Below are 15426 nucleotides of genomic sequence, written 5' to 3'. Positions count from 1 at the left end.
TTGGTCCTTGTTTGTCTTGTTTGTAAGCAAATATTGCATGGTCTCATTGTTAAGTTTATGTCTGTCCATTTGACAGTACAAGGGAAGGGGAAGCAAGCAAAAAAGAAAAAGAAAGCAGAAGCTCGAATGATGCTCAAATTTGGAAACACTAAAAAAAGAGACAAATTGTAACAAAGTATCTAATCGAGTGACCGCCATTTTTTTTTTGTCTTTTTTCTTTTCTGAAAGCAGGGGGTAACCTGCCCACAAGAGCTTGGAATGGAACACTTGGCCGAATGGGTCAGTTTAAAGCATTTCAAGTTCAGGGACATCATTAGTTCAATATCTGGAGTGGGCATCCTCTGTTTCAAGGCTGAAGCAGGGGGATAGTCTTACGTGTGGAGAAACCGAAGGTTTTACATCTACGAGAGGTTGTTGGTGAACAGATGGGCGTGTCCACGAATCCAATTCCAAGAGCCTTTCACGGGTGTTTTACTTTGTTATGGTGGTGTCTTTTGCTGCAATGTTGACCTCAAGGGTTTTACTAACTAGAGGCCGGCCTTTGCGTGGTTGGTGATAAGGTTTTTCTCTTGGATTATATATATATATATATATATATATATATATATATATATATATATATATATATATATATATATATATATATATATATATATAGAGAGAGAGAGAGAGAGAGTAACCTATTAAACCGATGAGTCATTTTGAAATATATATATGATTGTGTGTGTGATATATATATCAAATCATTACATCCACCATCAATGCATGATAAATTAGATATTTTCTTTATTATAACATTCTTATGATTATCTTTTAACTGGTTAGGATAATATCCGTAACATCATAAGACAAAATGTCTGCAAACCGTGAATGGATGTATCGTAGGATAGTTGACAATGACGTATCACTTGAATATATGAATGATGTTGACAGTTTTATTGAATTTGCAATGACAAGTGTCAGTACAGTGGATCCCACTGGTCGGATCAGGTGCTCATGCATGATGTGTAAGAACAATCGATTTGTAGAACCTCATGGTGTTAAACATCACCTATACAAGAAGGGTTTTGTGAGTGATTATCAGAATTAGATGCTTTATATTTAAGAATTTTGAAACAATTTTGACACGAGTAAATATGGTGCACGATAATCCATATATGGATTTGATATGTGATGTCGCAGGACCAGAACTAGGTTCTGCTATGGGTCCTAGTAATGTACTAACTTGGGTAGAGGAAGAAGCTGCAAACGATGCAGCTAGTAGATTTTATGACTTACTTAAAGATACTGATGAGCCACTTTGGAATGGTTGCGAGAGTCACGCTATCTTGTCTGCAGCTCTTCAACTACTGAATTTAAAGTCTGAGTATAATTTGAGTCATTCATGTTTTGACCGTTTGTACTCTATTGTGAAGAGTATGTTGCCCAAAGATGAGAAATTACCATAAAATTTCTATCATGCGAAGGTTATAGTCAACGCTCTAGGTATGAGGTATCAAAAGATAGATGCTTGTCCAAATCATTGCATGTTGTATTTCAAAGATCAAGAAAATAGCAGATCATGTTCGTCATGTGGGCATCCTCGGTTCAAGCCAAAGACAAGATGCAATGGTTGCACGAGATCAAAAGAAGTGTCATACAAGTTGCTCCACTACTTTCCTCTAACCTCTAGATTGCAATGAGTGTATATGTCTTCGAGGACAACTAAACACATGAAATGACATGCAAATAAAGTTTGACATGCTGAAGATAAGATCACACATCTTGTTGACGTGGAAGCTTGGAAGTACTTTGATCGTACTCATCAGACCTTCGCAATGGAAGTAAGAAATGTTAGGCTAGGTTTATATACAGATGAATTTAATCCATTTGGGGGTACATCAACAACATACTAGTGTTGACCAGTATTTGTTACACCATACAACCTTCCTCCAAGCTTGTGTATGAAGCATCAAATTTTTTTCTTATCTCTATTGATCCCTGGTCCGACCTCTCCAGGCTAAAATCTTGATGTATATTTAAGGTCATTGATTGATGAACTGAAAATACTGTGGGATGACGGTGTTCTCACGTACGATGCACAAAAAAAACAAAACTTCAATATGAAGGCTGCTGTTCTATGGATAAGCAATGACTTCCCTGCATATGGTATGTTATCTGGTTGGAGCACACATGGGAGGTTGGCATGTTCGTACTGCGTGAAGGATACAAAATCTTTTAGATTGACGCATGGAAGGAAGCCGTTCTGGTTTGATTGTCATCGTCGATTTCTATCCAGCGATCATCCATTCTGACGACAAATGAATATGTTCCGAGCAGGAACAACTGAAATGAAAGGTTCACCTACACGGTTGTCTGGCATAGAGATTTTAGGATGACTGCAATACTTGCCATATGGATTGACAAATGCTCGTAGTTCGACGCCCTTCCTTGGATTTGAGAAGGATCACAATTGGATAAAGAAATCTATATTTTGGAAACTACCATATGTTATCATTGCAAAATTTTACTTTTGCAAGTCAAACTGACATTTGAAAAAGATTTTGAAAATAACTCGCATTGGTTTTAAAATGCAAGATAATTCCGAAGAATGGGACTCGCATGTCGGTACGAGGTTCAACCATTCTTGGCACCATAGCCATGTATAATTGATCCAAGGATCAATCATGTGCTTTGCTTTGTTCAACTTATCTAAATCGATATTCTATTTCTAAATGCACAAAGAATCAGGCATGTGTTATGAATTTTAGAAAATGCAGATTTGAAGACATGATGTTTGCTTGGGATAATTGGAAATACTTAGAAAAGAGAATGATTGGAAAATCGTGAATCACATTGGAAAATGCTTTTTGAAGAAAAAGAAAATCGATTTCTGAAGAAAAGTCAGATGTTTTAAAAAAAATGGCTTTTAGAAAATTCAGATAACTTTGAGAAAATTAAATTTTCTGAGATGAAATTGGAAAATATATAAAAAAGGATGAGCTTGTGGCCCTATGAAAGTCCTTTCATGATGCAGTCTAACTTAGATGAATGAATGCAATTTTGAAGAAAATGTTTTCTCAAGAACTTTTAAGAAAATCATTTGAAAAAGGAAGTTTATGTGCCGTATAGAATTTTAATAAGATAGATCCTCCTCATATCCCTGACTATGGCCACAGATATGGATTTGATCTAATCTATTTAATTCTAAAATAAAAAAATATTTATAAAACTTTGAAATACACAATGGTCTTTGAAAATAGCCTAAGAGTGTAGGTCGATTGTGGCTTAGAAAAAGATAATAAATTTGGGTTTTATTCATATTCTGACTATGGCCATAAATACGAAACCTATCGAGTTTATCAACTCCTTAGAAGCTAGTACACGTGCCATTCGTGTAGACCATGGTGAGTTTGAATATGCATGAATCATCATCCATCACACATTAACAATATTGAAAAATAAAACTATATGCAATGCAATCCTATTCTAAGCAGGAAAAGTAAATTCTTATTCCAATGTTTACAATTATAATTTACATAAAAAATAAAAAATAAAATAAAATAAAATACATTCTTAAATGCCCCTGCAAAACTAAAAAACTTGTTAGTGAAAATATGTCGACTTTTCTGGATTTATCCAATAATATCTGGAAATTACTGGATTTATCCAGATATAAGCCTTTTTCCATGTTTTCTGAGATAAATATAGTAAAATATGATATAAAATTAAATAAATAATAAAGATAAACAATTTTGAAATTCAAAATTTGGAGAAAATTAACAAAAATACCCCTGAAAACAAGACTATGGTCTTGAAATCAGGGTTTTCAGAAAAGATTTTGGTAAAACTTTGGATTTAAGACTCAAATGGATTCAAATCAAAGCCAAATCGGGTATGAAGCACCATAGCATGAATATAAACATGATCAAACATTAAAAGCATGAAACATTTTATAAAAAAACCAAATTATCATAAAAATAATGATTTTTGGTAATGTTTTACTCGAATCGAAACTCCGCGGGCACCCTGTTTTCATGATTTAATCAAGTAATATATAAAATGAACTCAAAAATCTATAAAAATCGATATGGATGGTTCTGATAACCCAAAACTTAAATTGCAATTGAAAAAATATGTTTTTGCTATTATTTTAATATAAAAATTACATAAAACCCTAAAAATACACGATTTTGCCCGCGAGCACATACCTATCACAGTGTCAGACCTGAATCGGGTATCAAACCACCATATAAATTCATAAAAATTTACATAGAGGTACTGGACAAAAAACAGAGATTTTCCTTTTTATAAATTGAAAAAATCATCTCCGGTTAGGGAGATATCATTCCAACAATATATGCTTAATTCTGACGAATATATAACGAGTTGAAATAAGTACATCCCGTTTCAGGTACAGAGAAGTATAACAAATCATATTAAAAAATTATAAAATTTTAGTAGTGAATAGCAGATACACAGAGAAAGATTTTTCATTTCACAGATCATCGATCAGATCTTTAATTAGGGAGATACGATTGACACAAGTTGATCTAGGGTTTAAACATGGTATAACAAGCTCTGAAAATTTGATTCTACTTTGTGACAGAGGAAAAATAGCAAACAGATGCATAAAAAAATTAAAAATGTACAATAAATACTATACATCAAGGAAAAACCACTGCAACTTATGGATTGTCGATCGAATCTCTGACGAGGGAGATATCGCCTCAGAAAGTTGTTCCCGAATCCACATAGCGATTTTACGTTTTAAAAAATAAGGTTTAGTTTTCTATTTTTTTGACAAGGTTCTAGAATCCAAAATAATCCGATTTTTTATGGGAAGTTACTGACAAACCCGTGGACTAACCCTAAAAAAACCATATTTTTTTGACAGAAACTTAAACATGAAATAACATAATTTCGCATGTCCGGGATTAAAAATCGCGTATTATCGATAAAGCTTGCAAAACCCTAATCTAAACATGAAAATAATAAGAAAAACATGCAAATAACATCATGAATTTGGATTTGATGCGTGGATGAGTAAAATAAACATTAATATGATAAAAAAATCAGGGAATACACAGTTATAATTTGATTTAGCCTTCAAAAAGAGAGATTCAACCCATTTAACGAGCGAATCTCATCTTTTAATAGGCTTAAATAAAAAAAACAAGTATTTCCAATAATTTGAACGGATTGAAATAATGGAAAATGCCCTTAAACAACGTTAGATCATTTTTTGAATCGATTTTATGGTTCTTGGATGAATGCCAAGCTTGAAATCCATATGCAAGGGGCGGCAATGGTGAAAATCATGGAAAACTTGTAATAATTTTAATAAAATAATGAAAATAAGTAAAGAAAACTCACCTTGAGTTGCTGAAACTTCAATGGAGGAAGGAGAGAATGCTGGGAGGAGAGAGAAGCAACAAGAAAGGGAGAGAGAAAGCATAGGGGTTGACCTCCCCTTTTGGCCCTTTTTATAGTTTTTTCTTGAAATCCTTAATTAGGGCTAATTAATGCTAAGGTTGACTTTTCAAAATTCTATCTAAAACTAACCAACAAGGGGTGCTATTTTTTATGAACTTCTAACTTAGGTGAGACTCTAGCTAGCCTAACCCTAATTAGGATTTTAGAGGATTTGAGAAATTTCCAAATACGGCGCCACTTTTTATTTTTAAAACCCTAATTTTAAAACTTTAAAAACCAAGGTTAAAACCAAAGTGAAAATGAATTTTTAAAACCAATTTTGACTCTTTTAAACTCCTATCCTAACTTGAACACTGACTAACCATAATCTAACCCTGACTCTTTCAAATGTGGTGCCACCCAGAGTGGGCCCCACTTGATTTTCAAAAGTGATTTTTAAAACTTGAAAATGAAAGTTTTCAAAAGAGGTTTAGAGTTTAGAATTGAAATAGAAAGTTTTTGAACCAAATAAAGTTCTGACTGGATCAGAACTCTTTCAGATGTGACGTCAACTGAGTGGGCCCCATTTTAGGGTTTTGAAAAAGTTAAAATAAAGGCTGAAAATGGTTTCAAAATAGAGTAAAAATCACCGAATGAAAATCAGAAGTTTTAAAAATAGAGTCCTAAGTGAACTGAAACTCTAGACCAGAGTCCTAAACCGACTAAAACTCAAAAAATTTTGTTTTTGAAAGCCAAATGAAGAGGTTTTTGAAATATTTTCTCAAAATAAGTGAAAATAAGTCAGAAAAAGCAGTCAGGGTTAGAGTCCTAACTTAACCGAAACTTTGAAATAGAGTCCTGAATCAACTAAAACTCTGTAAAATAGACTAATTTTTTAAAACAAATGAAGAGAATGAACAATGAAAGTAGAAACAAAAATTAGAATGGAGTCTTAACCGGATTAGGACTCTGGGACAAAGTCCTGATCGGACTGAAACTCTAGATTTTTTGGTTTTTCTGACAATAATTGAGAGTTTTTAGAAAATAGGTAAAACATGATGAAATTTGAAATCAGGATTAAAGTCCTAATCCAACTGAAACTCTAATTAAGACAGAGTCCTAGTTAGACTAAAACTCTAAAATTTTGGGTTTATTTTAAAAAATAAGTAAAATAAAGGTAACAGATGAAATCATGGTAAAGTTCTGAATCGATTGGGACTCTAGGACAAAGTCCTAATTCGACTGAAACTCTAGAATTTTGTTTCTTTTAAAAAACAGATGAAAGGATTTTCGAAAATAAGTGAAAACAACAACGAGCAATGAAATCAGAATAGAGTTCTGACCCGATCGAAACTCTGAGGATAGAGTCCTAATTCGACTAAAACTCTAGAATTTTAGCATTTTTGAAAGATAAATAAAGGAGTTTTAAAAGGGTTTTCTCAGAATTTGATAAAATGAGCTGAAAAATGAAGTTAGGGTCAGAGTCCTTATCAAACTGGGACTCTGGGATAGAGTCCTAATTTGAGTAAAACTCTCAGTATTTTGAACAAACAAGGAGGTTTTAGAAGCTTTTTCTCAAAAATAGATGAAAACAAGGTGAAAACTGAAATCAGAATTAGAGTCCTGATCCAACTGGGACTCTGGGACAAAGTTCTGATTCGACTAAAACTCTTAAAAGTTAGGGTTTTCTAGAAAATAAATAAGAGGGTTTTAGAAAATAGGTGAAATAGAAATTGAAGTCAGGTTCAGAGTCCTGATCCGATTAGAACTCTGAGAAAAAGTCCTAATTCGACTAGAACTCTGAGATTTTTTTGGTTTTCTGAGAAGCAAATGACGAGATTTTAAAAGAACTTTTGAAAATAAATGAAAATGAAAATGAAATAAAAAATGATATCAGAATAGAGTTCTGATTCGATTAGGACTCTAGGGCAGAGTCCTAGTCCAGTTGAAACTCTATAATTTTGGCCAAAATGAAGGGTTTTAAAAGGTTTTCTCGAAAAGAGATAAAAATAGAAGTGAAAAGTAGAGTCCTGATCTGATTGAAACTCTGGAAAAGAGTCCTAATCCAACTGAAACTCTGAGATTTTGGCCAAAATAATAGGAATGGACAAGGGATAAGACTATCTCTGATTTAAAACTAAAATAGAATTTTGAAAAAGGTTTAAAAGGTAAAAAGATAGAGTTCTGATCCAACTAGGACTTTAAAAATTTGAAAAATTTGAGAAATAAAGGAATCCAAAAGTGACATCACCTAGATGGGTCTCATCTGAGAACTGAGATCAGATAAAAAATTTGATTTTAAAATAAATCTAGATCATTTTGTAAAGAAAATATTTTAAAATAAAAGAATATAAGATCCTGGGGGTTAACAAATGGCAAAATATCGATTTAAAACCCAGGTATTTGAAATTGATTTTGAAAGAAAAGTTTTAAAATTGAATTTGGATTGAAAGATTTTGAAAAATAGGAGTGTTGGATCTCGAAAATGAGATACAATGCCATGAAATGATATGATATGGTATGAGATAAAAAAGGCAAACCCTGGATGAGGGATTTGAAGTCCCGCACCCCAGTCAAAAACAAAGAGTTAAACATTTCTGTTCGGAAGTAAAGATTGATGATTGAAATTATGCCATAATGGAGATTGTCTTTTAGAATATTTGAATTTGGGGCAAAATTCAGGCTCTGAATGTCCCTGACTCAGATATTGACCAACTGATTCACTGAAGGATTTAGAGAGTGGGTCTCAGTGGCAGAAGGTAGGTGTTTGTGGATGAGGGTAAAAATTTAGGGTGTTTACACCATATTGGCCGACCTTATTGATACAACATAATTTGGATGTGATGCATATATGTTTGATAATGTGTTCAATACGATAATAAATGTCAAAGGGAAAATGAAGGATAATCTGAAGGCCCGTATGGATTTAAAAGTAATATGTAAAACACCAGAATTGGAACTCAAAGAGTACAATGAGAAAGTACTGAAACTAAAGGCAGGGTACGTGCTTGAACCAGATCAAGTAAAGCAGGTATGTCAATGGTTGAGACAATTGAGATTTCCAGATAGATACGCCTCTAACATTGCTCGGGCTGTGAAGATAGATGATGAATAATTATATGGGTTGAAGAGCCATGATTGTCATGTCATTATGCAACAGTTAATTCTTTTAGCATTCCATGATATGTTAGACAAACCTATATGTGGGGTATTATCCGAGTTGAGTAGATTTTTTAGAACTTTATGCGCATCGAAATTTGTACTAACTCAGATAAAGAATCTTGAGGATTCTGTTGTCACTACTATTTATCAGCTAGAGAAGATATTTTTGCCAGTATTTTTCGATGTTATAGAGCATGTGATCATACATTTGCCATATGAACTTAGAGTTGGTGGTCCTGTGCAATATCGGTGGATGTACCCATTTGAAAAGTATATATATCTTTTATAGTTTTCTCTTCAATGCTATTGAAAATTTATTGTATTACGAGATATATATTGTTGACAGATGCATGTTTGACAAAAAAAAGGTTTGAAATAAAGCAAGAGTGAAGGGTTCTATTTGTGAGGCGTACACTTTAAAAGAGATTTCAAATTTCTCATCGATGTACTTTGAGCCTCACATTCCAACATGTTACACTTGCCCACCTCGTAATGATGATGGAGAATAATTTATTGTAGCTGACAAACTGTCAATATTTTAATCACTTGGGCATGCCTTTGGTAGTTGTTAGTCAAGACTCTTGGAAGATTGAAAGCAAGACGCAACACAAATCTATATCATTTTTAATTGCTCAGCGATCGACCCCTACATCAAGTAAGTATTCTTAATATGTAACACTAAGTTCTATACATGCATACATGGTTCAGTTAAGTGCAAACAATTTAATCTGGAGTTGCGAAGAGAACTTTCACATCTCACTAATTCATAATTACACCGGATATATTTTTCACCTTGTATCTTGTGTTAAATTTGTTTCAGTTGCTTTGTATTTGTATTTTGTATGTGTACTTTGTTTTTTATACACAGGATATATAAATTGTATAACGAGAAATTTTTTCTCGATATTTATATTTCAAACATTTTTTTTTGCGACGGATTAGTGATGGATAATATTCATCGCTAATTAGTATCGGCCTTCAATTTAGTGATAGATTATGGACGGATATTTATCCGTCACAAAACTGAATCGGCCAATGTTTTGCGTTGGATTGTAATTCATCGCTACAATAATGATGGAATTACCGATGGATGTGTATATGTTGCAAAACCAAATTTCTGCAGATTAGCGACGACCTCGCAACGAATTATGACATTCGCTAATCCATCATAAATTAACGACGAAAGTAGCGACAGATATGTTTCGTCGCTAATTAGCGATTAAAAAATTATGATAAAAGTTATCCATCGTTAAACTGTTCAACGACGAATTAAGACCGTCTCTAATCCACAAATTTCTTGTAGTGTATCAAAATAACAAGTATGTTCTCTCTTGCAGTGGACTTAAGATTCTCATGTCCCAACCACGTTTTGTTCTTTTATTCTCTTTCTTTTCTATTTTCTCTTTTCTCTTTATGGCTCACAAAACATCAACTTTATTCTTTAACACGCATGAGTGTACCGCTATCCTTCTTGTTTGATGCAATTTTCTTCTCTCAAACTTTCCTTCTATTTTCCTTTGGTTATTTTTGGTTTACCTTAGAGGAGATCAGTGCTTGAGACCAAGTACCTGTCCAATCATTGGACGCCATGTCTCCTGTCATTGAAAGGGGTTACCGCTCTCTTAATGTACTCCATCAAATAAAAAAAACTGTGTTTGTTATCGAGCACAAACGTAGGAGATCCATCTTACATTCATTTCATTTCTAGCTGTCCAACCAATGTATAGGAATGATTCACACATTGACCTTAGCTGACCAGATGCATCAGTTGGACGGTTAGGATAAGATCTTTTACTATCTACATATTGGTCTCTTCATGAATGAAATGTAGGTGTGTCAACTGGCCTGGTTTACCTGAATCCGACCCTAACCAAAGCCTGTAAGATCTGGGTACGGTGATAAATAATAAGATCCCATTAAGACCTGAGTTTGGACCAAAGATCCTATTAATAGATGAACTCGAGTATAGTTTGTGAAATTTTATATTAGACTCGGATCCTATCAGAGTTTTGATTAAGACCTACAATTTTTTAATGTAAAAATAATAAAAAATATGGTTTTACTGGTATGGTTCGGGTCTGTTCATGTACTTTTTAACGGATCCGAGTATGATTTTTCTTATAGTGAACCTGATTAAACTTGAGTTGAGTCCGGACTTGATACCATACCTGAAAACCGAGTTCAAGTAACACCTGGATCTGAACCAAACCTGACCCGTTGACACCCAAATGATATGTGGTAACCAGTATCCAAACAAAGTTCAGCACAAAAAAACTAAAAAGAGAGACCCAACATCAGCAAGCAAAGCTAGCCGTGACGTTGTCACATTCTTTTCTGCCCTATTTATTCCACGAGACCTCACCACCACCAAATTAGGAACAAAGGGATACCATAAATGGGCGGTGGCGCTGCTGCTGGTGATGTTAGACCGCCTGGTGGTGATGGTGGACGCAGTGCTATCTTCATCCCCATCAAACTCTTCTTCCTCCTATTCTTTCTTTTCTCTCTCCCAACAGCACTAACCCAACAGCCATCAACACCCATCCGTCAGAACCTTGAAATCGGCATTGGTATCGGTATTGGTGTTGGCGGTGGCGGTGGAGGTGGTAAATGTGGATGCGCTCCTGTACCGCTCCCAGAACCACCACCACCACCACCACCACCTCCACCGCCTCCTCCCCTTGCTTGTCCACCACCGCCATCACCACCTCCACAGCCTCCGCCACCGCCACCGCCATCACCACCTCCACCGCCTCCGCCACCGCCTCCTCCCCTTGCTTGTCCACCACCGCCATCACCACCTCCACCGCCTCCGCCACCGCCATCACCTCCGCCGCCACCACCACCTGAATTTTTGTCTGCACAGCAAGTTGAAGCCGTCAAGGTGATCCAGAGGTTGAAAACCTACGTAACCTCCGACCCCAATAACATAACGAAGACGTGGGTGGGAAAGAACCCTTGCAAATACAAGGGATTCTTCTGCGCGATGCCTCCCGGCGAGAAAAAGAACCTCACCGTCGCCTCCATCGACTTCAACCACTTCAATCTAGGTTTCAAACTTGGGGCCCTCGACGAGATCGTCTGCCTCAAGGACATCGCCATCTTCCACGCCAACTCCAACAGCTTCAAGGGCACCATCCCTGCGAGCCTCACCAAGCTCAGGTACCTTTACGAGCTCGACCTCAGCAACAACCTCCTCGACGGCCCCTTCCCCACCTTGCCCGCTTCCATTCCCCAACTCAGCTACTTCGACATCCGTTTCAACAAGTTTTCCGGCACCGTTCCGCCCTCCATTTTCAAGCAACTGCTCGACGTCTTCTTCCTCAACAACCAACAAGACGGTGCCTTTTGCGGCCCCATTCCCGACGCCCTCGGAAGCTCCCCGGTTGCCGCCCTCAACCTCGCCAACAACAAGTTCACCGGGTAATTGACATAGGCTTTCTTTTATCCTTGACTACCAATCTAGCTTTATTTGCATCGTCAATGAGTCAATGTAAAAAAATTTTTCTTTACGAAACAGAAACATTCCGGCGACCATAAAGAAAATGTCGAGGACGTTGATCCAGGTGCTGTTCCTGAACAACCAGCTCTCCGGCTGCCTGCGGCCGGAGATCGGCTACCTGAAAAAGGCGACGGTGTTCGACGCCGGCGGAAACAAGCTGACGGGGCCGATCCCGTTGTCCTTCGGGTGCCTGGCGAAGGTGGAGGAGCTCAATCTGGCGCAGAACCTGCTGTACGGCGAGATCCCGGAGGCAGTGTGCGAGCTGCCGCGCCTGGCCAACCTGTCCCTCTCCGACAACTACTTCACGTGGGAAGGCCCCGCCTGCCGGCGCCTGGCCAAGCGCGGCCTCCTCGACGACCGGTGGAACTGCATCCCCGGCCGGCCCAACCAGCGGCCGCCGGAGGAGTGCGCCGCCTTCCAGTGCAAGCCGAAGCCTTGTCCCGACTCCCCCTTCGAGTGCAGCTACAAGCTGCCCTGCGTCCTCCCCAACCCCTTGCTCCACCCCAGCCCCAGAATTACCACCTAGCCCCCCTTGTACGATTCTTTGCTTAACCGGATTGCTACGTTGTCATCTTAAGTATAAATTATGTTAGATTGTAGGGGTATGTTGGTCATTACTGTTTTACACTTCAACTCGAACCCCCCCTTGACAGCGGACTGGATTAAGATAATAGATGGTACAACTCCTTACCCAACTGCGACCAAGTTCCCTACTGAAGCGGGTAATCTCCAGGTGGGATCCATCCGTGATATCATGTAGTTTATATTTTACATTTTCGCGTTTTTTGGGTGTTGCCCCATTTCGGGTCATGGGTTGGTGCCTCGGATTGCGGATGTGTGATCCCACTATATGTCCAATTATGTATTAATTGGGTGGATTTGCAAGTGATTATCTCATTACTTAAGGAATAAATTAACCAGCTGGGTTATGGTTTGAACTTTGATGTATTTACTTTAAATTTATTTTTATGATTTGTTTTCTTTTGATGACAAGAAATCTGCCTCGAAACAAAACCCATTGGTGGGAAACGGATCCCATCATATAAAATAAGATGGGTTTCATTGTACATTCAATCCTAGCCATCCAGCAGAACCATTTAGCCATTGATTGGATGGCTAGGATTGAATGTATGATTGAACCCATCCTATTTCAAATGATGGGATCCGTGTTGCCACTTAGACAGCAATTAGCAAAGGCATACTTATAACCAGTACTGTCATGAGCATGATCCCAGGTACAAACATGGAACTGGACAGCAAAGGCATACTATGAAATGGTAAAAATTTGCCCAGAGAAAAAAAGAAGCCATGATTGAAATTGTGAAAAAAAAAAGACAAAAATGAATTAGAAAAAAATCTACATAAAATTTATACATGTTCAATTTATTTTATAAAATGAGGTTAAAGATGGACATATATGAGATTTTTCTTTCAAATCAAGTTTTTTTTAAAAGTATTTTTCTTCTATGCAAATATTGGTGTTCTAAATGTTTCTCTCAGAAGAACAAGTTTTGTTAGAATGTGTATTAAGTTGAGTTTCACTAATTATGAGCAAACATCATGATTAGTGAAGTTGACATAATGCTTGATGATGACGACCACGACATGTTAGCCCTGTGCTTCATATGTGAAAATTGAAGAAAAGGTTTTAAATATAATTGGGTATTATTCAGTGTTTCACCTTGGGGAATAGATCTGGATCGAGTGAAGAATCTCGTAAAACCGTGTCCAAATTTAACAAGCCTAGGCTTGATTAAGTCGTGTTCGAGCTTTTTTGGATCCAACCCAAGTCCGACCCACTTGCAGCTAATTTAGCAGTAGGGGTTTGGAAAAGGACTCAACGGGTCCGGTAATGGCTAAGTTGGCCACCCATACGGTGGGCTTGTCCAGACTCGTGATCTACAACGAATCCATGAAGCAAAATGAATGATGCAGCTACTGCAGAAAGTTGCAACAGTGTTTGCTTTGGAAAATAACATGCCCTTGAGAATCTACCTTCACATGGGATTGTCTTGTGGTTAAATTCCTTTCTTCTTGTATTTATCCGGAAACTTATAATTTTTCACTTTTCCCATATGCAATTATCTTTCAGCATTTTTTTCTTACTTTTTTTTCTATTCCAAAGTGCCTATTGAGTCGTTGAATTCACATTAAGTTGCCATTATGAGCTATTAATGCTTGCATGTTTTCCCATTTATAACTGTCAAAAATCTATATTTCCCCTTGACTTTGGAGTCCTTACTGATTTTAAGAACACCAAAAGTGTAGAAGGTTTCTTGATCTTTGGCAGCATGCAATCATGCTTTTGAGTGATTTTAGGAACCCCAAAACCTAGATGGTTTCTTGATCTTTGGCAGCATCCAATCACAAACCCAAGTAAACTAGAATATTCTTACTATAGCTGTGGTAACTTTCCGAGAAGAAGACTAAATTAAACTACCACTTCCTTTTGCTTTGATGGGATTTGGCCTGATTGGGAAAATGAGGTGAGGCAGTTCTAGACATCATTTGCTCTTGTTTGGGAGTAAGAAGTGGGGAAGCATTTAGGCATTGGTTGAGAAGGTGACTTAGGATGCGTTTGATTATCTTCGATATCAGATCCGAGGTGATATGGGATCCTAGGAATTCTAATACAGTGATCTCTAGCCCAACCATGGGGTCAACAATCAGTATAGTTAGACAGGATCTGAGACCCTCTGTTTGCAAAACCAGGGATTTAGCGCACGGCCCATGCTAGATCAGACCTTTGGATCTGAAATCTCAGGCAATCAAACATTCTTTAGGGCGGTGTTTGATACACCGGACAAACGCCACTTGGGCAGAACAAGCGACGTTTGTCTAGTACTCACCAGTTGCACCCCCCAGGGGTGTGACTGGTGAGACGCGTTGCGTGGGATGCCATGTGTGCTGTCTGAAACTGCTAAGTTGCAATGTATCAAATACGGGACAGCGCCTGGACAGGGACCGGTTTGTCGCCACCCAGGTGTGTCCCACGAGTCAAACACACCTTAGAGGCCATTTGAATGTCTCGGACCCAATGTTCAAGGTTGGATCTGGCATGGATCCCAAGCCTTGAAAGGGCTCATTTTGGGAATGCCCAGTGCCAATTCACCAAGTAGGTAAGTTGCCAATCCCCTCTAGAAGCATATAGGAGGTTTTCTCTTCATAAGCGCTTGAGTCTTGGTGGAAAAAAATGCGGGTGAAACAGTTTTTCTCCATGACAGGAGTCTCACATTTTGTTTCTATGAACCAAGGAGAAAAGGGGCCCAAGTGGGAAGAGTACCATAAAGGCCATATCTATATATTCAATCAACTTCTTAGAAAAAACAAACTTCCATACCAAGGTTGGCATGATTAATGACATCAAC

The 15426-nt window shown here is 37.4% G+C and overlaps 1 protein-coding gene across 1 annotated transcript; it reads left to right on the top strand.

Annotated features, from left to right (window-relative positions):
* Positions 1 to 10929: 10929 nt before the first annotated feature.
* LOC149847725 (uncharacterized protein At4g06744-like) lies at positions 10930 to 12996 on the top strand. The gene is made up of 2 exons (XM_090009358.1): positions 10930 to 11979; positions 12077 to 12996. Exons 1-2 carry the CDS (start codon positions 10952 to 10954, stop codon positions 12582 to 12584), a joined length of 1536 nt encoding a protein of 511 aa, XP_089865484.1. The 5' UTR covers positions 10930 to 10951; the 3' UTR covers positions 12585 to 12996.
* Positions 12997 to 15426: the final 2430 nt, after the last annotated feature.

Source organism: Nuphar pumila, chromosome 1 (genome assembly GCF_984573655.1).
Source record: "Nuphar pumila chromosome 1, dmNupPumi1.hap1.1, whole genome shotgun sequence".
Taxonomy (NCBI): Eukaryota; Viridiplantae; Streptophyta; class Magnoliopsida; order Nymphaeales; family Nymphaeaceae; genus Nuphar; species Nuphar pumila.
This window is presented reverse-complemented; position numbering and strand designations above follow the sequence as displayed.

Excerpts from the sequence above, each read along its gene's own strand:
- LOC149847725 (XM_090009358.1), top strand. The coding sequence starts at position 10,952 with ATGGGCGGTGGCGCTGCTGCTGGTGATGTTAGACCGCCTGGTGGTGAT. Across the intron at positions 11,980-12,076 it reads GCCAACAACAAGTTCACCGG|AAACATTCCGGCGACCATAA; the intron begins GTAATTGACATA and ends TTTACGAAACAG.